The sequence below is a fragment of the Osmia bicornis genome, chromosome 15 (genome assembly GCF_907164935.1).
Source record: "Osmia bicornis bicornis chromosome 15, iOsmBic2.1, whole genome shotgun sequence".
NCBI classification, from domain to species: domain Eukaryota; kingdom Metazoa; phylum Arthropoda; class Insecta; order Hymenoptera; family Megachilidae; genus Osmia; species Osmia bicornis.
In genome coordinates this window covers 8,325,343-8,352,876 of record NC_060230.1, presented here as the reverse complement: position 1 = coordinate 8,352,876, position 27,534 = coordinate 8,325,343, and the positions used below count along the sequence as shown (strand labels likewise).

Here is a 27,534-nt window from a genome sequence, read left to right as displayed (position 1 = left end):
AATTTTGTGTGAATTTCATGGGAAAATGTTGTTTTTAAAGCTTGAATTGACTTAGACCATTTTCAAACTTAACTGAATGTCCTATAATTGACTTAAAGTAATAAAAAATTGTGATTTTTATTTGAAACAACAACTTTAACGAAATAATTCATAAACATTTATTAATCATTTTAAAAAAGTAATCCATTTTTATCATAATTTCGAGTTTTTAAGATTTTTAAAATGTTCCTGAAAAACTGGAGGGATGTATGGTAGTAAACACATAAGATCTTTATGTTTTTCTTCCGTTACTGGTCTAGTGGTGTTGTATAATGGAAGTAATTGAATATTTTCGTATATTTTTGGTCTTCCTCTTTTAGGAGAAAGATCCAAAACTTGGAATTCAGAATCATCTAAAGAAGTCTTATAAAACATTTTATAAGGTTCATTTTTCAAAAATTTCATCCATTGAATTTTTAGCCAAGAGACAGATTCGCCCGCGGTATTTCTTTCTCTCCTTGTTGTTGATTTTTCAAGTGATTTCGTTGAAATAAAATCCGGCTGCGACATTCGTTTGATCGAAAATGTATATCTTTTTCTACAATTTTCGAACAATTCATAGTAATGTTCAGGATTGTATAAGTAATTTGCTTTTTTTATTTTCATCTCTACCAAACCAAAATCACGGTCATTCGGTAGAAAGGAATGACCCGATACCAAAAATTTGTGGTCTATCGTTTCAATATTATTATTCGATGACTGGGCAATTTTCAGCCATGTCAATGCTACTTTAATGTTGCGATTTTGGCCTGAACAAGCATCACTGTAGGCACAATATATGTAGAATGTATGCAATATCGATCTCAATGTATAGTAATGCATAAGTTAATAAGTAGTTATGTAAACGTAAATTAGATATAAGCTGTTAACAGAAGATCTGTATATAGATTCTAAATAATCCTCGTAATGGATGAAAGTTCAAAAAAATTAAAATATTAAATATAATAATATGTTTATTATACAGGGTGTGTCACGGAAAGCAGACGTTTTTAAAATAAATATTTCTCAGTTAATTTCTAGCGTAATTTTAATTTATTGTCACGAAATGATACATTATTACATGCCATTTTAGGCTGTTTATGTATGAAAAATTATGTCACTTAAATGGTGACCATTTTGATGAATGCAACTTTGCAGTCGCTCCCGGAAGTTCGCTACTACTCTCTTCAACAGTTCTTCGTTTATCATTCCTAGTTGCTGGCGAATGGCATTCTTCAGTTCTCCTAATGTCCGCTCATACTACCAGGACATCAATGGCTGTTCTTCGAGCCATGTTTCCTGATCGCCTCGTTTCAAAATTCGGTGACGTTCCTTGGCCTCCTCGGTCACCTGACCTTTCAATGTGTGATTTTTTTCTATGGGGCTATTTTAAGTCACGCGTTTACGAAGGAAAGCCACGGACATTAGGAGAACTGAAGGATGCCATTCGCCAGCAACTAGGAACTTCCGGGAGCGACTGCAAAGTTGCATTCACCAAAATGGTCACCATTTAAGTGACATCATTTTTCATACATAAACAGCCTAAAATGGCATGTAATAATGTATCATACCGTGACAATAAATTAAAATTACGCTAGAAATTAACTGAGAAATATTTATTTTAAAAACGTCTGCTTTCCGTGACGCACCCTGTAGTATATAAAACAAATATTTGAATAAATAGTCTATTTTTTACTGAACTTCACTTCTAATTTAATTGTACATATCGATACCAATAATATCGATACTTTATTCTCAATTGATGTATATCGATACAATTCAGAAATATGCCCATCACTAGTTCGGGCGGATACCCGAATGTTCGCCTGTCTCAGGTACCCGCCACCCGAGCCCTCTCGTCTTTATCCGACACGACTGTGCTCGTCTACCGTTTGTCTGATTACTCGCGTACCATTGCTACTTTCGAAGCTGAAACGCGCTGCTTTTATCCCTGCCGTTTATCTCGCACGGTTAAATAAGAAGAGTTAAATAATTAAAGGAGCAGCGTAGCAATGAAAGAACCCCAAGAATTCCAGCCGACTTTAATTACTCGTGTCGGAGATACCTTTCTACGAATACTTTTCGTTCGATTCTGGCTCCTAGCCCCTCGTTGGAATTCGTTTCGAATAAATCATCATTTTGACGATATTAATATTAAAAGTAATTTAGAAAGAAAAAAATTATCATTTCTAATTATTACATATCTTAAAGTTTAGTATGTTATACAATGTGTCCCATGTAACTGGAAACACTCCACTATTTTCTAAACTATTAAAGATACAGAAAATTGCTTTGGTGGTCATTGCATGGTAAGATGGAGCAACATCTTGACATAGACAAATTTTTTTTTGCATCATTATTTTCAAAAATATAATGGCAAAGTTTGGTTTTTTAAATGGAACTATATATTTTTCTTTCGATCATTTGATAGTGCTTTTGAAATCGAATTCATTAAGCTTGCATATATACACATGATTTTCATTTGTTTACGAGATATTGCGCTAACAAATTTGGAGATTTTTCACGGGAGAAATTCCCTTCAGTGGGAAATATCAGCAGGGGTCCTGTTCGCGCGTAAAGTGCCGCGTGTTAGGCAGTACCACTTGAAATGGATACCACGGGCGGCCAGCGGGACGGCAGGCCCAAACTTTAGGGCCCCTGCTGATATTTCCCACTGAAGTGAATTTTTCCCGTGAAAAATCTCCAAATTTGTTAGTGTAATATCTCGAAAACCAACTGAGAAATATGAATGACGAGTAAATATCAGTTCAAATCTCCCGCGTGAACTTTTATACATTGGCTGTTCCCCTCGGGAAGCCTATGGGGAAGGACGAGAACCCGGGACATCGCCATTTTCCCTGGGGAAGTCTGAGTTGCTCGCGAATGTACAACAAGGTAAATTGACTTATTGTTAGATGTAGAATCGTTGACTAAGTTCTCGACGATTTAACTTGAAATATAATCTTGAAACTTCATAATACAACCTAAGCTACTACATTCTCGAAACAGATAAGAATTATCAGAGTAGATTTTGGAATTTCTAGGAATCTCTGAAAGTTCAAGATAGCAGTTAAAAACGGTAGGTTCCAAGTTTCCACAGCCATTTAAGTTCCACGATCGTGTTCCCATTGATCGTTCAAGCGCGAGGAATACGAATTCCCGTTTCGAGCTGAACTTTGGTCAAACAACAGACTCGCGAGTCACAATAGAGCCAGAGAGGATTCAATACTTCCTTTGATTTTCAATTAAAAGGCAGCCGTTTCTCGGGCCTCTTGGAAATCCAAACGCGGAAACTTGATTTCGGTTTAACTTATTAAACGCGGCTTGGTTTCTTCGCGAACAGCACGGAAACGACTTCCGTGCGAGTTCATGCGAATACGAACGCATTCAGGACGATCGATGACGAGGAGGAGCAGCACTGTGTCGAGCTTTATCACAGCCTCGAAGCTCTTCCCAACAACAGCTTCGTTGGTTTGGAAAACCAATGACCCTAATCGTCCGTCCCGATACGCTACCAGCCTTTTCGATATAGTCAATCCTGTGGAAAGATCAGAAGGCTTTACCTATGGGTCCTTCGGTTACCATTCAACTTCCTCTCTATCGGTATCCTGCATATCCTGTATCTACAGTTGCCACCTGTACTACACATTGTTGAAAGAAAATATAGTACGCAAAATACTATATTTTCACTTGACAGTTAATTAAATAAAAATTTAATTATCAACCTAACTAAACTGACCTAACTACAGCGGGTCTCAGCTTTCAATTATGAATATTAAATGGCGAGAAGAAAGAAATGAAGCCACGATAAAAAAATATTATATAATAATATTATACGAAGAGTTTTTAGAAATTGATTGGCTCATTAAGATTACTGTGCGTCGCTGGGCGGAATTAAGAGAATCTCTAATTCTTATCACCGTAGGCGTAATACGATTTATGTATTCCCATACACCTGACCTTAAACGCGATGAAAACGATACTTAACGTGCTTTAATGGCACGTAATAGAGCCAGGTATATGTAATATCGGCCTCCGTGGTACACTCTCACGCATACCAGTCTAACGTTGCCTAATGTTTCCTCTAGTCGTCGTGTCATACACCGTGTCTATGCTAGCGAATATTCAACTAGTTAACTGATCGTTCTTGTGTCGAAACTGTACGCCCACCAGCTGATGGTTTCTAACAAACTTACACGTGCCTCGAAATTCGTCGAGCACGTATCACTGCATTCAGGTGTGTTTCATTTCGAAATCACCTTTGACGTACATATTACGGTTAGCTTCCGCTTCTTAATAATTATTCAGAAATTATTCTAATTAAAGGTAAAATAAAATTTTTGAAAAATTAGATTGGATAGTCTTCGTTTCCTTCGGATTTGCAGATCATCAGCTCCAAAGAAAAGAGCACCAGCTCGGCGAGTACGCGTCGGAGCTGGCTCGATCCGCGAGCGTTAACACGCGTGTCGGTTCGAGTCACGTCGCGATGTCACAGGCACAGCCCGAGGAAACCGTGTCGAATATCAGGGTGAGTCACACTGGTACACGCGTGTTTTTCTCTCTTTGGGTCGCAGATCACGAGCGAGAAACGCGAAGTAGGAGTCGAGCGGAGCGGAGGTAGATTGAGCGTAATATGTCTCTTCCTCCGACGCAGATACAGTCACGGTCACCACGTACGTACACATTGTCCATTCTCCGAATGTGTGTAGATGAACAACATCGGTCATTCTTAACCCTTTCGTCGTATCAAGCTAATCCATCAACGTTTGCTTCTCATGGATTTCATATCCATCGCCTGACTATTTTTCATGTCAGTTGTTTGACTTACTCTCGTCAGCAGGTATTAGAAGTCTAGATTCTCGTTACATAGCCATTATATAGCTATTTAGGCTGTGTTTCCGAATGGCCCCACTCAGGTTCGGTATATAACCAGAATTGACTACAAGAAACAGATTAAAGTTGGTTTCAGAGCTGGATGTCTTACCGTTTTCGAGATATCGTGGTAAGGTTAGGTCTTGTGTATGCGCAGCATCGAATAGCGCATGCGCAGTATCGAATAGCGCATGCGCAGTACCGAATAGCGCATGCGCAGTACCGAATAGCGCATGCGTAGTCCCAAAATTGTACAAAAATTTCTTACCACGATATCTCAAAAACGGTAAGGCATCCAGCTATGAAACCAATTTTAATCGGTTTCTAGTAGTCAATTTAGGTTATATACCGAACCTGAGTTCTCAATTTTGGTGGGGCCATTCGGAAACTTATTCGCTACATACTCCTTAATTACTGGCAGTCTGATTATTCTTGATCTTGACTACTAGAATGGCTACTGTAGAATAAAAATGGTTTTATGATTTTGCGGGAAAACTGGTTCGCCATGTGTCCCCAGTGCTTTTTCATATGCTGATATTCTCTTGAAAATTACCAACGCCTACAGAGCTTTTCATACTGAATAAAAAGAGCATTCTTCTCTGTTAACCTGGCCGACTGTTTCCAGGCAAATATTTGAATACGTCTGCGTACGATTGTTGACTCGTCAAGTACTGAGAATCTCTTTCACCACTACAATAATTAATTGCCTAGACGCCGTTGTAGATTCAAACTTTTCATCGACTTTTCGTTTGTAATTCATGTTGCATTCATGCTGCGATTTGTGGTAGTATCTTCGATAACGTTTGGTCGCGTTAAGGCGTTGATACAACTCTTTCCATCTTCTTCTTTCTTGGCCAGCTTCCGAATCGCGTAATTAAGGAGCCTCGGTTGCTTTATTCGGCTGGCACTCGAACGAATTCAACGATGCCGACGACTGCTCTAGGAAGCTGCGATATTTTCTCGACTTATCTGTCGCCAGAGAGCCCCGATCGATCCCCGGAGGAGCGCTATTTTTTCCATCGTTAAAACTATGCGAATGAACGAGGACTTTTTACTCGATTAAGGAGAAGCAACGATTGCTCGACAACCGTTTCATTAGCGCGAAATGAACGTCGGGATAATGAGACGTTCGACAATTGATAGGGATGCTGAAAATTGAACTTGCGAGAAAAATAGCAAACCTAATAGTACCTCCTACAATTTCTTCGATAATTCGTGAAATCTAAAACCATTTATGGGGAGAAACTTAATTGGAGTTTTAGCAAAATCATTGACGGTTTTTATCCCCAAGAAATAAATTCACCGAGGGATAATGAAAATTGGGCTTACGTGTTTAATAGTATTAATTCTTTTTTCATTTCTCATTGTTGCATAATGAAAGTTTTACGCATTATTGAAAAATATTTCCGAAATTAATTGTTTATTTTACAGACACGAACGCATGTCACATTCCTTCTCAGGGACTCTTGATAACGCAACACTGTCAACATCTTGAGCAATCCATTAAAACCGCAAATCATTTTGAACAGTTAATAAATATACAATTTTTAACACCTTAAATTTCTGAAGACAATCATTGAATTTTGTAAAATTCAGTAATTTCAGTAGATAGAAATCCGAGACTGGAGTCAGTTCTGAGGTTTTAGCAGTTTCGAAATCTACGTGACCTTGTTTAGGAATTTATACGAAATCTATACGAAACTCATTTTACCTATATTACGCTACGTCGTCGTTTTAAGCACGCCTGTATCGAATTATTTCGATGTTACGGATAAAATACAACCGTAGGGCTGTCCATTTTTCAATTTACCCTTGCAGAGTCTCGTATCTTATTCTTGAATTCCATTGAAATTTTACAACATGAATTTTTTTATAACAAGTTCCATCAAAATCGAGAAAAATAAAGTTAATATATTATAAAATTTTTGAACATGAAATTGAAAGTGTCCAAGCAGCGAAACGAAGACTATTTGTGATTCATTTAGATAGAGGCAATTATTTACACTATTGATTGGACAGAAACGAGGGTGAAAACGGACAACGAATAACAAGAGGAAATAATTAAATTTTCGAACCTGTCATTGCTTTTGTTGGAAATCCTATAATAAAAAATAACAAAAAATGAAACGAGTAATTTCGAATAAACGTTATTGTACCCAGCCTCATTTCTCTGGTGATTGTAACAGTTCGAAATTACCACTTATTTGAAGTTTGATTGGGAATAGATTGAAAATACATTTAAAATGGTATCCTTTTTTATTGCAAAACTTACTGTTATATTTTTATTATTATGATATTGCTATATTTTACAGCTTTTATAATTTAAAAAACATATAATGTTAATATTTGGTCACGCCGCCCTTGGCGGTAATTTTCTAACATTTCTGCGTCGTGATGCCATACGAATATAATTTTGTCAATCAGTTGTTGCTTCTTAGTTATTGTCTCTGATGCAATGCGACGCTTTAATAATTCCCATAGATTTTCTATTGGGTTCATATCTGGTGAGTTTCCAGGCCACGGTAAAACTTGAATTTTTTTATTAGTTAGGCAGGCTGTTACGGTTTTTGCTGGAAAGGGTATATTTCACTTTTATGGAATACATAATAGCATCGGAAACATAATATATGTAAGTTTTCCATCTGTTCATAATAATTTGATCACCCACTGTAAATGGTAATAATATAAATCACAGTGGCTTCAAATCAGTCAAATGGTAATAATATAAATCACAGTGGTTTCAAATTAGGGCACCGAATTTTGTTTGCAGCATAGCGATAGCGAGAAGTGTCATTTGATCTTTTCTTTTGACCGTTTTTCTTATGCCTCTTACGATCCCAGTCGCTCTGTAACCCTTGAAAAATATAGATCAAAATAACAGCTTTTCTATAATTATCTACAGCAAATTAAAAATTGAGCTAATTTTACCTCGTGCTAGTTATAACGAATCGTAGAATTTTAAGAAGGGTAATGTATAGCAATCAGCGTAGATACGAACGGTTGAATAATTCTTCAAGAAATAGGGAATTATTTAACATTCCACGAAGAGGGTGGTAAAGCTCAAAGGTTCTCGGCCAGCTTTCCATTTAGCCTCGTCTTGGAAGAAGCAAAGCTAGGGGATGAATTTTAAACAACGCAGAATTAAAGTGTGACAAGGAGACGTTTCTTTTATTTATGGATCTACTTTTCCCCTTCGTGTCGAAAGGAAAGTTAAAGAAGAAAGAAAACGTTGCCAGTCCATTTGTTCAGCAAAGACCATTGTGTATGCATAATGTGAGAATTCAATTCTGTTTTCTTGCTGTCCCTTATGAACACCACCCTCTGTGTCTCTTTTCATTATCACCTTAATGAAAACTCACCTCAAGTACATTTGAAAATGATTTTTCAAAGAATTATACAATTTTCATTTATTTAAGATTCCATCATTTAGTAACGTTTCATTTCTCAACACGTCTTTTATTTTTCTCTTCACCCTGGAAGGGGTTGGTAGGTCTGGAGAATGTTGAAAAAACAACCCCTTGGGTGTGTCTCTCATTCAATTTTCATTTTCCATCTAATCGAGCAACCTCTCCACCGAACAGCCCTCGATGTAACAAGCCTTTATACTTGTCAACAAATTCTCGATGCAACTACCCCTCTTGTTCGCCTATGCATCGACCCTTTCTCCCAGACCAACTTCGATCACAGAGTCGATCGGCAAACGAAATTACGAGAAAAATACGAGAAATTGGAATATCGAGGGTGCGAGGAAATCCTGCTGCCCTCTATCCGTTTCCTCAGACCCTATTTCCACAGGGTTAGTGACCAAGGTGGCAGGGGTGTGAAACGAACCAGTTCAAACTGGGACGGATAATGCGAGAGATGAGGAAAGGATGCTTCAATTGAATAGAAAAAAGGAGCATGCGGTTGAGGGAGAAAGAGAATAAGGGTGTAACAATGGGAGAAAAGAAGGAGAGAGATTAGAATTTTTTGAATAAATGGAACACCGTTTTTAGTTTCTATAACTTGAATGGAAACCGTGATTATTAAAAAATTCGATTGAATCTTTCAATTATTTTTACCCCTTGATTGGTACATCACCCGTACGAGGGTGGCCATGGAGTACCCATAAGAAATCCGTCAGTAGTATTATTAAAAATATTCGTATTAGATATTTTATATAATAAAAATCTAATGAAGCTTTAAGAGGTAACGAACGTGTTAATAGAAATCCGATCAACTCAATTGTTAACGTGTTAACTCAATTCCAATCATTCGTGTTTCAATTCACGGATCCACGCCTTTTTCCTCCCGATAAATCTGTTCCAATCTATTCCCTCTGGTTTGCACGTTATCGTTCTTCCGTTTCTCGTCTGCTTATCACGGAAAACTCCCGTCGATCTGGAGTGGGATGTGAGAAGATCGAAACAAGAAGAGAAGCAGAGAAACGATTAAAAAAGTCAAAACGTATAATAGAAACGAGAGAAAAAAGAAGAAGGAAAAATGATAAAAGGGTAAGGGCGGAAGAGTGTAAGAAAGAGGGTTCAAAGTATGGCGAAGAGGGATGATTCCTCCAGTAGCGGTAGAAGAGTAGACTGGTCGTTCCAGAAGGGTTGTTAGTGGGGGTAGTCGGAAGAAGAGGGGATAAAGCCCCGCAGTGCGGCGCGGTCGATACAACCCCCACCCCCGTGACCAACCCCCGCCGACCCTTTTTCCGATCCCTCTTCTACCCATTCCTCACCTTTCCTCCTCGCTTCCTTGCTTTCTCGCCTCGACTTCGTGCTTCTTTTCAACCACCCCCCCGGCACCCCTTTTCTTTTCTCGCCAACCCCATCAACGCGAAAATACGCCAACACGTCACCAGTGATTAGAAATTGGAATTATTCCTTTTCTGTCTTAGACTCGGATGTCTGTTTTCCTTTCGTTTCATTCGAACTAATGTAAGAAGGAAGGAAAAGGAAGGACTTCGTTTTATGGATGAAACTGTAAAACCAAGAAGTTAAATGGAATTCTTTTTATATTTATAAGAGAAGTACGCCTAATTCGAATAATGAAATTTTAAACAGAACCCGTACGAATCTCATTGAATTAATCTAAATTATGCCACGTGCGATATCTGAACGTGTGCCATAAATTCTGTCAGTGCATAATTATCAGCTTGAGGGGTTAAGTAAATAGACGAGAGCAGGGTAGGTTTCCCTAGGGAAAATAGCGGTGTAAGGAAAGCAGCGTATGAACGTTAACTCAGGAAAATTTGATTTAATATTTCTCAGACATTAAATTTTTTTTAATTAGCCTAATACTAATTAAATGTAATGGGCAATGATGTAACTCTTTCAGTGTCACTTCTTAGAAAGGGCTACTTGGCGCAACGTAGGCTTATTTTGGCTAAAAATCTCCCATCGATTAAAACCGTGGGAGAGCTTATTAAAATCCCTTGGTGGTTAGAAAAATGTTATTTCAAACCCGGAAATCCTAGTTCGACAATGTCCGAGTTTTCAGTAGCCCTCATTCTCATGTTTCCCCTCGGAGAGGGTGCACGCTGATTAACTAGAGCGCCATCTAGACGCGGTTTCGCGTTCGTTGCACCGTCGCGGAAAGAAGGTCGAAACAATAGAGTCCCTGTGACCGACAAAGCACGTATTATTCTTCTTCTTCTTCATTCCTCTATCTTTTCTCCTTTTGTCGAAACGCAATCGTGCGGGTAGATGTTGAAAGGGGTGGATAGGAAGAGGTAGGGTCCAATGAGGACACGAAGAGATAAACGGAGATCGGTTATTCTCGCCAGGTTATCGATACCCGTGCACGATCGACCCTATTAATGGCTCGAACAGGCAGAGAAGAAACAGCTGCAACTGCGATTGTTTGAATAAATTGCTTCGAGTCAGCCGAATCTTACAGATCAAATAGCACCCTTGGATCGATGATAGGGTGGCAACACGGGTGTGCGGGTACCCGTTTGTTTTGAACAATCCGGGACGGATCGGGTACCCGAAGCATACGAACAAAGGCAATATAAAAGCATTGACGGTGTAATCTTCGCGAATCGAGCAACTCTGACCCGTGAAATACTCGGTCATGCACCCTTCGACCTCGCTGAAATTTCACCCTTCTGAAAACTATCATTGCCCTTTCACGAGATTGAGCCACTTTATTTATAGCTATTCATAACAGTCCAGGCGATTTAGCTGAAATATGGTAGGTGAAATGTGCAGGAAGAAATTGTAAAATATCAAAAGAAATAGGAAACATAAAGGGGTAGTCGTTTGGAAGCAGGCCCAGCCTATGATCCACAGTTGAATTACAATATACATATAGGAATTATACTTTTTTTTAAACAGATTCCCTGCCAGCACTTGTGATTTCAAGATCATCTTCGTTCGATCTCTATTTTTTATAAGATAATATTTTTCCGAAAGAGAAACAAGAGAGGTGATAAGCAACGTGAAAATATTATTTCCTCGCCCTGAAATACAGCACCGAGGAAAATTACCTGCGGTGATAAAACTACCTTTCAGCATTTTCTCAAACACGGCCCAAATTACAATGCATTATTCTCCCTTCACGCGATCGAACGTGAAAGGAAAGCAGAAAAGAAGGTTTCGTATCGAGACAACGAAATCACGAGGAGCCGATTGCCCGAGAATCTCGCAAGATTCGCTCGAGATCACGAGCAACGTGCACGTTGAAAAATGCACGAGAGTCTCGTGAAAAAGAGCAGAGGGAGCTAAAATTTGCATTGGATATCCTTTTCTTTCGAAATTCCTCTAGATCCGCTTTTTTTCATCACACAAGGGGCGCTGAGTAAAGAAATGATGTACCTTTCTATGAAAAATATGAATAAATAAATATTAATTTCAATTTCGACCAGCTTTCTATATACAGGGTGTTTCGTTTAAAACAGGCCACCTAAATCTATCTCTGAAAATACAAAAAATGTTTCTGACGTAATCTAAATGGTTTCAAAAAACGAATCAGATGGAAGAACCGTTTTTTATAAATTGTAATTTTTTAATCGTTTTTTTAAGGTCACTCGTGTTTAAATTTTAGAGTCCACGTTCACTTCAAGGTTGTGCTATTAAACATGGATGAATGCACAATAATATTTGCTATAACATACAACAACAAAAAACGATTAAAAAATTACAATTAATAAAAAACGATTCTTCCATCTGTTTCGTCTTTTGAAATCATTTAGATTACGTCAGAAACATGTTTTGTATTTTCAGAGATAGAGGGGATATTTAGGTGGCCTGTTTTAAACGAAACACCCTGTATATATACATTTTCATTTTTTTCGGGGATCCCTGTGGGGAAGGATGAAAACCCGGGACATTATCATTTTTCCTGGCGAATGTACACAGTATGTATACAAGTTCCTGAACGATGGATAACTAGAGTTATTCTTAGTAACGAAACGATTAATTCATCCAACGTCGCGATGGTTTGCGACGTATTGAATATTGTGCAAGTTGGAGGCCAGCCAAGAGTACCCTTTAAGTGCGATTCGAACCGCGTCTCATTAACACCGTCCGCGAGAAACTTGATGCCACTCCGTATGCAAACTCTCTCCTATTCAAGATTTTTTCCCCGTGAAATCTGACTTTCATACAACTACGCGTTGAATTTATCAGTAGTTTAACTTGGGTAATCTCAAGTACCATTTTCTTGTAAGAAGAAGTTAATCACTTCAACTGAAAATAACTGGAGGCCTTAATTTGGTATTTCATTTGAAAATTAAATAAGAAGAGAGACCTACTTATTCGTAGGAATAACTAGGTTTCCAGAGCAAAGATAGAATCTTTAACCTTCCCACTTTCTCTAAAGCTTTCATGCTTAAATTGAACTCTCTCGTAATGTGGTTTGGATGAAAATAACCGTTGGCAATATTTAGATAAAGCTACGGTTACGAATATGTCTGTCCTTGGACCAGAGATCCAATGTTTCGAACACTCAAGGACTCAGAGTTCCAAGGATCCAAGAATCCAAAAATCTAAAGGTCCAAGTGTCCAAGAATCTCTGCCCTCTCCCTCCAAAAAGGATCCATGGTGAAGGAATCCAAGAATTCAGGGATCTATATTGCCAAGAATGCAAGGACCATAAAGACATAAAAAGGGCAGAGTACCTTATCTCCATTTCAGCATGAAAAGAGAACCATCAAAGTGCATAGTTTACGACACGATTTGATTTATAGAGAAAAGATGGAGAATAAAGTTCTGAAGTGACCTAACTTTGAGAAAATCGATGGACCGCTCTAGAACGTTCTCCAATTACGCTTTCACCCTCTTCGCCCTTGTTTTCGACGTTCGATACTATGGACATTGGCGTGTCTATTTGCGTTGGATTTCAAGATATCCTTCTCTTTCCACCTATTTTCGATGCGTTCAACGTTCAATTATCCCGAGTAATTGCCGACCATCACCCCCGGCTGCTGAATTTTAATTAAAATCGCCCCGCCATTTTCGGCAAATCTGATTCGAGAAACGATTGGAGGATAAATGAAGTGGTCGTTTCGAACGGCACCTTTCTGGTGTTTAAAACGCGTTGGTGGAGAGAGCCGTAGGGTTTTACTGGTTTTTTATCAAAGCTTTCAACAGCGAAACACGAAACGTGTCGAGATTCGACGAATCGAATCATCCTGGTCTCTGCCCACCGAATTTCACACCGAAATGGTCGATTTAAAAAGAACAAGGGGAGAACGAATAAAAATAAAATCGAAAAGTAAATATAAAATTATAGACTAAAATCGAGGACTGTTCATTTAGATTTGTTTTACTGAGAATCTGGATCCTCGGAGATTAAAAGGTCCTAATTAAGTCGAAATCCAAAGATTTGAGGGATTCAAAGTTTTACAAATTTTAAAGGTTGATGATCTAAAGATTCCAGGAACCCATAATTAAAGAATCCAGCAATGTAGGGATCCACGCTCCCAAAATTCCATGGATCTACATATCCCAAGATCCAAGTGTGCAAGGATCCAAGAATTCAAGAGGGATTCAAAGTTTTAGAAATTTGAAAGGTTAATGATCCAAAGATTACGGGGACCCATAGTTAAAGAATCCAACAATGTAGGGATCCACGCTCCCAAAATTCCATGGATCTACAAATCCCAAAATCCAAGTGTGCAAGGATCCAAGACTTCAAGAGGGATTCAAAGTTTTAGAAATTTGAAGGGTTAATGATCTAAAGATTCCAGGAACCCATAATTAAAGAATCCAACAATGTAGGGATCCACGCTCCCAAAATTCCATGGATCTACAAAAATAAAAGATCCAAGTGTGCAAGGATCCAAGAATTCAAGAGGGATTCAAAGTTTTAGAAATTTGAAAGGTTAATGATCCAAAGATTACGGGGACCCATAGTTAAAGAATCCAACAATGTAGGGATCCACGCTCCCAAAATTCCATGGATCTACAAATCCCAAAATCCAAGTGTGCAAGGATCCAAGGGGCCAAGAATCCAAGAATCCAAGGATCCAAGGGACCAAGGATCCTCTCTGCAAAAAGTCCAAGGAGCCATGTTCAAAGGATCCAACAATCGAGGGATCCACACCCCTAAGAATCCATGAATTCAAGAGTCCCAAGATCCAAAGTCCAAGGTATCGATGCTCCCAAGAATCCAACAACGATATGAACCGTAAATTTTGTTAACAATTTAAAAGAAATAAGCCAACATCGTTAGCCACTTCCCTTGCAATGGTATTCATTACAAAGTTTCGTCAGGAAATACTGTGAACATGGATTTAACGTTTTCTAAAGAAACTCAACAAGAGTTATACAGTAAAAACTTTGATTTCCATCCAGCTGCCCGCGTTCCCTTTGGCGAACTCGCGAATCGACTTTAATAACTTGTTCGATATTATCGAGGGTAAGCAGGAGAAAACAAATTATAAGTAGCAAATACCACGAATATTCCTTCCACTCTGTGCGCCAACTTTTTAACAAACTGTACCCTTCAGGGAGAAATCTTAAAGAAAATCTATAAATTCATCTCTCTGGAAGTTCTTGAAACATCTTCAACCGATGGGACGTTATTTCAACAATTTTTCCTTGTTGCTGATAAAAGGACGAATTCTAAAGTACTTGTAAGATAAATTTAATAATATTTCATCCCCAACCGTATCCATCCTGTAATGTAGTAATTTGTTATGTTGATCCTTGAAATTTTTGGATCACCATCCTTGGATTCTGGATCCCTGTATATTCGATGAGAAAAATCTATTCGCGTTTTCACGAAGAGGAAGATCGTCTTCTGGCGTCGAACATACCAGAAGGTTACGCCCGTCCGCGTGGTATTCGCGTCAATTACCGGTCCACGTCTAATTAATTCGTGGCACATTCTGCCGCCGTGGCTGCTATTATCGTTATTATAGCTCGCGCGTTCGCGTCCATGTTATCGGATATCGTGGGAGTGAATTCTATACCGGGATAGACCGTTATTGCCATGTTATTTCGTGTTACAAAGTATGTAGGAAATTGCTCGTCGAAACACTCGTGAATAACATGTATATCATCTTATTTTTAATATCTCCGATGAAATAATTATTCGTATATCTGATGATCATCAATTTCGGAAAATCTTCGTAAATTTACGATAAATGGTCCATATTACAAATTGTTATTCTACATAACTACTGACATCGTGGTCGATGAAAGGATCAGAACGCAATACAGCTGTAGTTAATAGTATCGATTTATTACCACCTGCGAATGGCATTATTATTCAACGGCGCTATTAAAGGAACAATACGCATCGTTACTCCCCCTCCTGTTCCGTATATATAACAAAATCGCAGCGGTCATTTTTCCTATGACGCCTCAATCAACCCACATTGTGGCAAAATTTCCAAAATAAACGAACCGTCGATTCGTGAATGCTGGGAAAATTGAAGTCTAATGGTGTAGGTTGGTTCTATCTATGCGTGTTATTATATGGATGCTGTTTTAAGTTTTAGAATTAATTCAAAGTTTATCTGAAGTCTAAGGAATCCATTGGGAGTTAAAGGATCCAATGGATTTGGAGTCTAGAGGTCCTAGATTTGAAGTCCAATGACTAGAACCTAAAATCAAAAATCCAAGACTCATAGTTCGAAATCAAAAATCGAAAGTTTGCAGTCCAGAATCTAAAACCCAAAATCCAATGGACCCTCTTTCAAGAAGTCCACTATGTATATAAACCCAAATATCTGTAAGAATCCAAATGAACCCAAAACCTCGAAGATTCTGGGAATCCCAAATAAGTTAATACTTAGTTCCAATGAGCATGAAACACAATACTTTCGGTGAATTTATCTTTCCCTTGCACAAATAGAGAAGACGCGCAATAATGTTGCACCTAAGCACGTACCATAAACGGTGACACGGTAGATATCCCATGATATATCGCGCTAAGGAAGCAGGAACATTGCCAGAACCGTGCAGGTACAGGACCAAGGGGTGGCAGAGCAAGGAAAACCGTATTGTCTGGTTGCTTTGACAAAAGGATATAGGTGCTTCTATGTGTGTCGCACCACGGCAAACTGCAGCAGTATCAAAGTGGAATTGGATTTGTGGATGAATACTCGTGGCCTCCATGTATTAATCATTATGAATTTCATTGTGCTGCACGCGAATGGTAATGGTAACCTAGTAAACCAATTATGAATTCTCATTAAAAGAAAATTCTTGTTTTGAACCATTAATGTAGAATCTTAACCCTTTGCACTCCGTAGGCGCCGCTATTGCGCCAGTGCTATCAGCCGCACTCTTGAGTAAAAAAACACTCGGAGTGCAAAGGGTTAAACAGTTATTAATTTCTTGCGGAACTTATAACTTTTGAATCCTTCTTAATCACATTAAAATTCGGGCTCTCTCCGTGGTCCGCCATTCGAGGCTTATATTAATATGAGCAAAAATTCTTCGTACCAGGTGTTAATTAGGTTTACTTTAAAACGGTGTAACTTTGAATGAAGTGATTTTCCAACATTTTCATTCGATTTGAACAGCTTTTCTTTCTCGTTATTCGTCCAGACTAGAATTAGCAAACGTAGCCGATGAAGCCACGCGAACATGTTGGTTCATCCTCGGCCTTACACCGATGACACGGGTGCAGGGCTCGATGACGACGCGAAACATATCGCATGGCACTCGAGGATGACGACGGGCGCGTGTAGGTCGTCAAAGTAGCAACGAGCTACACGAGGAGGCTCGTGGATAATTAGGAACCGAGAGGGTAGCAAGCTTGGCTGGACGCGAGTCCCGTGTTTGCGCACGCCCGTGTACACAGCACGTGCACGCACCGACTGCAACAAGCTGCAACTGCATCAATTGATATTCTTTTTCCTCTTTTTTTATATTTTTTTTTTTTTTCATTCGTTTTGGTTCCGCGTTTTCATACCCTTTAGCTCGCTTGTTTGTTCGAGCGAGGAATTAAAATCACAGGGCAAATAGATGGATTTTGATGAAACTTTTCTATATGCTTTCAAACTATCGTTGTATTTGAATAATAGCTGTGCAGCCTCTGTTGCTCGGTACGATCTCGCGACGGTGAGCGACAATTTTCGAGGGGCTCTTAATTAAAGTTAAACCCATTAACATGCACTCGTACCGGTACGCATTCTCGTGTGTTGTCGTTACGTAATTTTATCGGCTGAATATGTCGCCTGTGCACCACGGAATTATCAGATTATGCGAGCCAGCTTCTGGAGCTATCACTTTCCGGGGTATTTGAGTACCCAGGCCAAAGGGATAATCGGTTCCATACGGGAAAATATATTTCTGCATGTCCTCTATTCATTTTGCATTATTAATTTGAAGTTAGCAAGCGTGATATTTCATTTTTTCAATATTTATGGTAATTTTCCAATCCTTGTATAATAAAATTCATGTATCTGAAGCAACGTGGAATAAGAGACAAGTGAATTAGACGGTAAAGGAGTTTAAAAGGGGCCAATATTAAAGGGCGGTTTCCTTCCCAGGAATTATGCTCCCTGGCCGTGTGTGGGCTGACCCCTCCGGTGTTCTCGTCGTCGCACGGAAGTTCACCATTAAAACAGCTGGATCGAGCCAGATCTCGCGAGACGAATCTAGCCAGTCTTCACTGTCACGGGTCTGACCTCGAATCGGATATCCTTCGTGTGTAGACACGAGTAATCCTTAAGACACCAGGGGATTCAACGACTAATAAAACGAGCTTACACTTCTACAAGACGTGTTCCCTTTCGAAAGCTCGTGTCCTGACAGACAAGACACTCATAACGCGAATTCAGAAGGCGTGGCAGCTTTACAAACTCGCGTATAATTCAACGCCAATTCCTACAAGACATCGTTCGTATAGTTATCGAGTGTTTTCCCCTAGCGGTGATGTATGTAGGGGAAAATTTAAGGCTCAAAAAATACACTAGAAAATTTAGAGAAGATTGCATTTAAATGAAACCGTGCCATAGCTTAAAATCTACATCACAATAGTAATACTATATTTCATAAATTATATTTGTATTTAAATACATCATTTGGCCAAGTGCCACAAGCGCGCCAATATTACGCCATCTTACCATCAATGCACTGCTAATGATCCCGCCGAAAAAGGAAATCGTGACGTAGAATGTAACAGTAAATTAATACACTTAAAATTATTGAATGACTTGGATGTTATAGCTGATAAGATACTCTTAAATTCTGACCTTATTTCAGTGTTTGTAATTATTTTGGTGGCTAGAATGAGGGACCCTGAAATCGAGGCCAACTGAAAACTTCCGCTCGATCGACGCTTCATGTAAACAGAAGCTTCGCGTAATCAAAATCCAAATAAATCAAACTACTGATTGAAATTTTTATTTACAAATAACTACATTTGCTATGTCATTATTACTAAAATTAATGAAGCTTTCATCTATTTTTCAACGTGACTACAAAATAAAAATAGATTTCAGAATTTGGAACAATTCGTTTGGTTCAAAATAACCGTATCTTCATATTTCAAGATGATATCAATGGATTTCGTGTAATGACGTCAGCGACATCTGATCACTGTATAACCTCAAAATTGAAAGCGACTGAAAATTTATTGAACCGTAAATTATTGAAGTAAGACAATATTGAATGAGGATCGTTGAAAAGAAGACAACGATATTGAACCAGAAAAGAAATTGCACGAGGAAATACAATGAAACAGAGTGGAAGCGTGTTCACGGCCCCCTGACACACATCGACTCGTTAAAATAACGACATAATGGCTAATTTAGCGATAATAAGCGCGAACCGTATCGTTCAAATTAGTGTCGAAGGTGAGACGAGAATGACAAAGAGGGACGTTTGAAGAAAAAAAAAGGAGAAGAGACCAACGTGTCACAAGTCAATGGCCAACTTCTGATATCCATCTGCCGCCATCTTGTGGCTAGGTTACGAAACGTTTTTCAAGTCAGAGCCGTACACTGATCTTTTGAACCCAGTGCAATTTTCACCAACATAGGTAAACAAAATTTAACAATTTTTCTAAATGAAACGCTTTAAAATTTTCGTTATTAAAAATATCTTGCTTCAAAATCTTTAATTATACTTTTAATCAATTTCAAATAAATCAGGAGCAGATCCAATAGCGTTAATTGGAGGAGAGTGAAATGTGTAAAAGTACATTTTGAAAATGTGAGAATAAGATGAATATTGTATTTGTAATTTCATTCTGCGAAGAAAACGATCGTCATCGGTCGAGATCAACGACCTTCGACAAAAACATTCGCAACAGTCGAGAAAGCAATTGTAGAAGCGCGTACCTTTTAATGAGCGAAACGATCTCAATCGCGTTTTCTATTGCTCATTTTTGTTCTTTGAGCTCAAGGAACAAAGTGTTTTACACGGCTAATCGGCATTGTCAGGGTCGTATTCAAAAGGGGTTCAGTTTTCTCTATTGCGGCTTTTATTAAACTCACCATTCTTGTATCTTCAGAATATAGGTCGAATCTCGTATTACATAAAAATAAGACTGTTTTTCCTGTGAACGGGTGGCGAGTTGCCAAGATAAAAACAAACTCGTTGAAATCGACTCGGAATCATAAAAATTATCTAAACATGGAAATAATTGTCAACATCCAAGAAAAGGGTGGGATAAATACAAATCACTCCTATTATATTCCGGTTAATGATGCTACTTACAATTAGTGTCGTCGTAAATAACAATTGTTTCTTTCTCATTGAACGCTAATTATCGCATAATGAATTATTCGATAAATTCACATAAACGTGCAGGGTATATTGCATGAGATAAAACGTCACGAGATGTTTTAATGTGCAATCGTTGATCATAGATTTTAGATAAATTTTAAAAAGTATGACGCCATATTGCTTCTATCCATCATTTGATTGGTCCTGGTATCAGAATGTTGTTCTAAAAACTAACCTAATCTAACATAGAGGGAAACCAATATGGCGCCCAACTGACCTAGAAAATATAAAAATTCTCAAATTTACATACGCATAACTTTTGAACCACTATATTCCTGAAATTAAAACTTATATTTTTGGATTCTATACATTAAGAAGTATTAAATGGCAAACAAAAAAGTTGATAACTTTATGCCCTTTAAAAGAAATTACAGTCTTTTTGATAAACCAAAATTTCAAATATGCCATACTAATGGTGAACTCTAGATTACAAGGTTAACGCGTTAATTAAGAATTTGTACTACAGTGGAATTTTTAACGGAACCAACCGAGAATAATAGATAAGCATTATCAGAAGGAAAGTCGGACACTCTAGTAAGAAGTGATATTTTCACATATACAATGAATAAATGATCCATGTATTTGTGAATGAAATCCAACTGTGTAAATAAGAACACGTTTCCTCTACTTTTGTTTCTACGACTGATAGTTTAACAGTGTCATCGCAGCGATATTTCCTCCTATTGACTCAATAAAATCATATATATATATGTATATATAATTCTCAATAGTGAATTTAGCGGCATAAGTCAAGAAATAGTAATCCGACGCGATACAAGATACCCTCGGGTAATATTATTTATGCATATGAAACATATATACAATTAACAAGATCTCTAAGCGACAAAACAACAACCACGTATTTCATACTCAAAGCCACGTACATATTATTTTCTCAGAGGAAGAGAGAGAAAGAAAAAAAGATATCGATCACTCGAATGCTTGATTTCATAATTGGATCGAATTCCTTTTTTCCAAGGACGATTAACGATTTTTTAGCGATGCGATTACACCCAATGGCGCTTCCGTTATCAGGCGACCATTCTAGCAATCTGTTTGTAAACGATCAATGTAGAAGTCAATCTCAAGTGGTTGCACAATATTATCTTAACAAGCATTAAATGTCTATATATGAACAGCATATAACACACCCTGAAGGGTATCTTGTAAGAACGTCTGATTGTTAAATATTTATGAATTATTATTAACATTTGAACGTTAAAAGAGAGAAATTGAATAGAAATTGTTGGTTTCAAGGGCGTGGTTTAGCGGGCAATATGACGTTCCTGTGTGAAACACGACGCGTGGCTACCACGAACGAACTGCGTCAACCGCGATCGAGAATTCGATAAAGTTAATCGATAACGGCGAAAGATCGCTGGTAACACGCTTGATTCAAGCGTTCCTCGTACAGCTGTTTTACAGTTGCATCGTCGTCGAACCCGTGTCGAGCATGAATAGAAATAGAAACAACAAATAATGTTACTGACCTCGGTCGCTAGCTTCCCTTTCGACGCCATCTTGACAACAATAATGGCCGCCGGTCGACGTTCCGACTACCTGCTGCTGCACACAGGCTACACTTACGATCACCAACGATTCTTGCGAGTATTCACGATAATTACAGTACTCAATACCGGCGAAACACACGCACACGAGTCGTACACGTCCACTCGCGCGAGAGAGAGAATGGAATGTCGGTCGCGATCACAGTTTCGAAAACGATCCTTCATGCGACCGGACTGAAATACAAGTTGACGTCACAGCACGAAGCGTCTTTTCGTACTAAACGTACTACGAGGACTACGAGTTTACAAGCGACACGAAGGCACCCCGGCTCATCATAATCCTTCCCCCACTACTTTAACCGGCCGAACAAGTCCCTTTCACTCGCTCGCTCGATAATTATTATACGGTAACAGTCCCCTGCTTCTCTCTTCGACGTATTATCCTCTTTCTCTGCCATATTTACTTTCGCGCGAACGATACCCCCCACCGTAACATTTCTCGGTAACATTTCTTCGTCCCCCCTCGTAATACGCTACTGCGTGAACCGGTATTTGAACATCGAAGTTACACGACGATGTTATCGCTCGCAGTTTATTGCCTTCTTCGTTCCATTAACGATTACTAAAGTAAACTATTCAAGATTTCTTCACTTACGAACAGCGTTTTCTCGTTGATTAGCTAACGAGTCAATTTACGAGAGTTGAGGTTAGGTGTCACTCGCCCGGAGAGAATCGTTACGTCACACTCTCTTTCTTTCTCTCGATTGAGGATCCACCGGGAGCGAAGGGAGACCCGGTTTAATTCAAAGTGAATTAACCTTCCCGCACAGTTTTGCCCTCGCTGAACTCGGTTAGATGAGCGCGAACAAACGTCACGTACTTTCGATGAATTTTGGACTGAAGAAAAGGCGCGGACTTACCGCGCATGCGCGCGCGTTCCAATGAATCGTTTGAATCGCTTATTAATTCGATAATCGATTATCGATATACGCAATAAATTATCCCAATTCAAAACAATTCTTCCATTCAAATAACATAAATGACATTCGAGAACATTATCAGCTTCACTTATTCGTGAATACTCTGCAAAATTATGATTAAAATATTAAATATCAAAATATTAATCTTCTAGGATATTAAACTGCTTTAGAAATTTCCATGGTCAATTAATCTTGCATAATCGGAACAAAAGTGTCAGTGGATCTCCAATTCAATCGCTTCGCTTTTTCATTCACTTTATGCTCACGTAGATGCATGCTGCAAATACTGTTCACGATACGAATGCATCGGTATCGTACAATACCTCGGCTGAAACGTGGGCGGAACGCAAACTCGGCAAGTTTTGTATAAAACTCGATCCTGCTGATGATAGGTGTGACCTACTAATGTTTGACGGAAAACTCTTGTTGTGCCTTTAACGCTATAATGAGAGATGAATCGAACACGATCATTCTTATTCGCAAAACTCTTTCCGAAGTAGTATAATCTAAGACAATAAATGGACCCGTTTAAAATAATACTGTATCTTTTTTATTTCAGTTAAATGGAGATGATGCTTTGAAATGGCCTGTATGTGACATCCTCGACGAACTGTTTATTTTCGGTCCGATTTACATGCGAGGCACGCCCAACACCGGAATCATTATTGGCACCGGGACTTTGCCTAGAATCGGTATTACATACGCGTGCCATAAAAAAGAAAAGTGGAAAAGACTGAGCTGTTGTCGGGACAGGGAGGAGAAAAAGGGATATACACGAAGAAAAATGCGAGCCCCGTGTAGCCTTACGTGGGTCGGCAAATCCATTTGGTGCTCGTCCCCGCTCCATATGCTCACACCGGAACCAGCGATGGCTACAAAACGGAAACAACTATAGAACTTTCCACCCATTCCACTTTCTACCGGATTGTACATACACGCGTGGGTCGTGTCTATTTTATCCATTCTTCCGGACGTCATACAGACGGAATAATGTCAAGGACATACGATGGCCAATCGGTCAAGCTGACAAATTTGTAAACGATTCAGCCAAGGTACACACTCCTCGCAGAAGAATGAACTGCGAGCTTGTGTACCTCTGGGTACGGTCAATCAACTAATTCGATCGGATTGACGACCCCCACTTAACTGTATGAATGGAACTTTTTGAAATTGACGATGAAAACGTTTCACCCGCTATATACAGGGTGATTCTCTCGCTGCTGGACACAAAGGAACACTGGCGACAATGAACCCCTTGACCGCACCATGTCACGTGCCAGCGGGGACCTATCCGGGCCGAGACGATTCTGTGTGTCTTCATGGTGCGGTTAAGGGGTTCATTGTCGCCAGTTCCTTTGTGTCCAGCAGCGATAGAATCACCCTGTATATAGGGTATTTCAAGTAAGATGACGATCAATGACCTTATATTGAATCTTATTTTATGTTCGGACCAGCTAATTTGAAATACCCTGTACATTTGTTATTATTATGTATTATGAAATTTAGTATGTAACTGCAAAGTACGAGTAACAAAGTAAATACCAATTCAAATTTTTCCGCGTAAATATGAGGCCCTATTGGCTCCTCCGTGATTTTCCCCAGGAATGCCCAGGGAGAAGGATGCAGCCATTTTCCCTGGGCAAGCCCAGGAAAATTAAGGTCTCTTGCTTGCTATTAATACTTGAACTCTTTTTCACAAGCTAAGGGGGATAATAATTAGGCTAATCAGGGGATCAAAATTTCTGATGAAATTGTCGGCTGTAATTATAAATGCTCAATAAATATTCATTAAATCCAATGTGCACACTGATAGGTGTAATTTTATTCTGCTGTTTTTAATTAATTAATTAAATAGTAATTATAATTCGAAAATTAGCGTTCGGTTAGGTAATTTTGAAATAGCGTTTCACTTCATTATTCATCAGCAGATGTAAATTATACCACTGAAATACTATTTTATCATTAAGTTAAATTTATAAAATTACAAAGGTCGTAAGTTTGTACGAATCTCGCCGCTATAAAAGTATCGAGGCACGGTTTAAACGTGGAAGCTTGAATAGAATCTTTGGTCACCCAGGATTATTTATTCATACCATAAAGTTATTATTGTTCGCGTTAGGAGCGAGTTCGAAGGTGTCGCTAGATATCTTTCGGAGCGATGCGACCGGGTCGATCGTTGTGCAGGGATGTGGGTCAGGCATACGCCCGAACCCCCTGGATTTTCATCTCGTCCCTTTCTCCAGCAAACATTCGTACATATGTAGCACGTAATTTTGACGTAAGATCGTTCATACTTTGCTCCATCGAAATTCATCCGTTATACCTTAAGATATCAAGCAAATATTAAAATTTCCCAATTTTCATAGCGTAGGGTACACACACTATATTATATTTATTATTCTCTTAGAAAAAGGGTGAACAATTGTATATGTTACCCTAACTAATTGTCAATCTTTTTCGCGACTGTTTTGTCATTAAAAAATATTAATTAAAATAATTAAATCGAAGAAGGCATGCATATAAAAAGAAACACGAATTTAACGATTAAATTAAGTTTAATGCATAGTGTAATAATTTATAAAATAGTTAGTTCTTCGTACAGCCTAGTCGACAATCTTGGATGGGATCCTGATGCACGCTTGCGATTCGGAGTGTTCGCCAATCAAATTTAATTGGATGGTCAGAGAAACCTTTGGGTAGAATTTCTCAATAGGCATTTTCAGTTTGTAGGTGACCGTATCTCCCTTGTTCAATGGGCATTCAGACTTGTCGAGATCCCGACAGGCGTTTTGTTGGGGCAATGGGTATTTCTGGTGGATTTTGCCCAGCTCAACATCTACGTCGGGTTTCAGGGTCTTGCTGTTCTGAGCTGAAATGTTATAGAATTATATTAGAATTTTTCTAAACACTCTTAGTGGTTGATACATTTACATTTGGCCGTCGGACGATTTAGTTCGATTGACGTTACTCACCGGCTTTGAAGGTGACGCGCGCTTCAACATCGGTACCCCTCTTGAAGTTGCAAGGAAGAGAAGTGCATCCGGTAATGCTGACGCTCAGGGGTGCGGGTTTGCCAGCGCATGGTAAGAAGCTCGACTGCATGGAGTCGGCGACCAGGAATACAACCAGGATGTATGCTGTAATCACGAAACAAACTTTTTAGACAAATTTCTTAACTACATTGCCATAATGAAATTGGACATATCAATTATTGATCCTTCGATGGCAATTTAAATTTAATTATAGACAATTTTTAATTGGACCAATCTTCTTTAGATCTAAGTTACGATTTACCCTACTCACGGATTATAATTTTCATATTTTTTCAAATTAAAACGTTTCTTAATGCTGTACTAATCAGGTTACATACCGTAGTTGATGAGAGCCATTGTAGTGGTGTTTATAGTGCTGCTTGTTTCGTATTCAAACAACTGTGACTCCTCGAACCCTGGCTAGTCTATTTATTCGACAATATTATCTAATCGAGTGGTCGGTATCAAAAACAAGTTATCGTAATTAATATTTTGAAACACTTCAGATGCACACCTGATCATTCAAAGTCTGACCAGCTGGATGATAGATAAAAAGCATCTAGTGAAAACTTGTGTTTACGCATCGTCAATTAAAAAGCTCTATTTCTGTTTGATAATCTCGATTACTGCAGGTGGCATTTAGGAAATTATTGATAGTGCAACACCTGACTCCGTGAACCCATTCCGTATCAAATTAATTAATGTTTTATTGGAAATCCCTGATTATGCGTAAAGTGGGAAATTAATAGAAGAAATTCAGGCTCGAATTTGATCAAGATAAACTTGATTCCATGCAGGTGTTTTAAGGTGACAAATAGTTTATTAGTTTTAATCTTCTATTTCCAATTTTTGTTTGTTATCTTTATCAAGAGATTACTACTATCTTGTTCAAATTTACTATTTCTATTTCTATTGTTATTACTACTACTTTTACTATTTTTAATTTTTACCACATATTGGTGGTTAATATTAATATTATTAATAGTCATGCCACTACTAACAGTCATACCCAATAGCAGTGTCTATGCAAATACCAATACCAATACTAATATCGATATCGATACCAATACACAGTAAATTTTCGATTTATTAATTCTTTGAAAAACGACATGATCGCAAACTGGCGATAAATAAATCGCAATCCCTGTCTGAAATTACGTTTAAACAGAATTATTAACTAGAAACCACTCGAGATAGCTGTACGCGACTCATTTCTTTCATTAAATCCAGGTGTTCCAATGCAGGTGTTAGCCAGAGATAAACGATTATACGTCATTCATACAGCCGATGATTGCAATCTTTATCAAAGAACACAATATGCTGTCTGGAACTCGTTCAAAGGACTAGTTTAGTCAGAACGTTCGTTCGTGTAGCTACAATTTTTCTTAACCTGAAAATCTTCCATTCTACTTTGTTTTCAACAACCGGGAAATTGAGGTTTCGGAATACATTTATTTAATTGTTCATTTGTTTATAATAATACTTTACGTATAATCGTTTCGTACAACAGTCGGTAAGAAATGAACATTTTATAAAACCAGACAATCTAGTCGTATATTTGGGTCGAGATTCTAATACACGTCTGTGGTCGTGAATGTTCGTCGATCAAAGAAAGTTTCATAAGCACAGAAAGTCACCTACCTGAACCTGGCACCCGACTTTGAAAAAATCAATTTTTTCCAATTGCATTGTATTCTCCTTCGTTTGTACCCTAAGGGGTGAAAAGATATAAGGGGTGAAAATAGCCTAGCACCCCACTTTAACATTTTTTATTTCTTTCAACGCCAATTAAAAAAGAAACGTTTGTACCCGTTTGTACCACCTTCAGTTTCGTTTGTACCCCAAGGGGTTCGTTTGTACCGACTTTTGAAAAAAGCACCAAGGGCCAACTTCGCCATTTTTGTATATTTTTTATATTAATGACATAAAGACTAGTATTACTAACATC

General features: G+C 38.5%; 3 protein-coding genes across 11 annotated transcripts in view; 1 reads left to right on the top strand and 2 right to left on the bottom strand.

The window, feature by feature from the left end:
* Nucleotides 1-22,390, bottom strand: part of LOC114876493 (sodium/potassium-transporting ATPase subunit alpha) — a 78,705-nt gene extending 56,315 nt beyond the window's left edge. The window contains exon 1 of one of the 4 annotated variants that reach the window (XM_029188006.2): nucleotides 21,557-22,390. In XM_029188006.2, coding sequence (XP_029043839.1) covers nucleotides 21,557-21,586 — 30 coding nt within the window. In that variant the 5' untranslated portion in view covers nucleotides 21,587-22,390. The remainder of the gene's footprint in view (nucleotides 1-21,556) is intronic. The other 3 variants (XM_029188005.2, XM_029188004.2, XM_029188009.2) reach the window with 3 other exon arrangements.
* Nucleotides 1-24,352, top strand: part of LOC114876503 — a 38,497-nt gene extending 14,145 nt beyond the window's left edge. For 3 of the 6 annotated variants that reach the window (XR_003789390.2, XM_029188026.2, XM_046288824.1), the window contains exon 2: nucleotides 23,114-24,352. Coding sequence is in view for 2 of the 6 variants with exons in the window: in XM_029188026.2 (XP_029043859.1) it covers nucleotides 23,114-23,449 (336 nt within the window). In the remaining 4 variants the exon portion in view is untranslated. The other 3 variants (XR_003789393.2, XR_003789395.2, XR_003789396.2) reach the window with 3 other exon arrangements.
* Nucleotides 23,114-26,837, bottom strand: LOC114876489 (NPC intracellular cholesterol transporter 2 homolog a-like). Its single transcript, XM_029187997.2, has 3 exons — nucleotides 25,925-26,837; nucleotides 25,527-25,691; nucleotides 23,114-25,423 (listed from the first exon to the last, which is right to left on the bottom strand). Exons 1-3 carry the CDS (start codon nucleotides 25,941-25,943, stop codon nucleotides 25,158-25,160), a joined length of 450 nt encoding a protein of 149 aa, XP_029043830.1. The 5' UTR covers nucleotides 25,944-26,837; the 3' UTR covers nucleotides 23,114-25,157.
* Nucleotides 26,838-27,534: the final 697 nt, after the last annotated feature.

Coding starts and splice junctions, on each gene's coding strand:
- LOC114876489 (XM_029187997.2), bottom strand. Junction 25,424..25,526: donor GCGCGTCACCTTCAAAGCCG/GTGAGTAACGTC, acceptor ATAACATTTCAG/CTCAGAACAGCAAGACCCTG.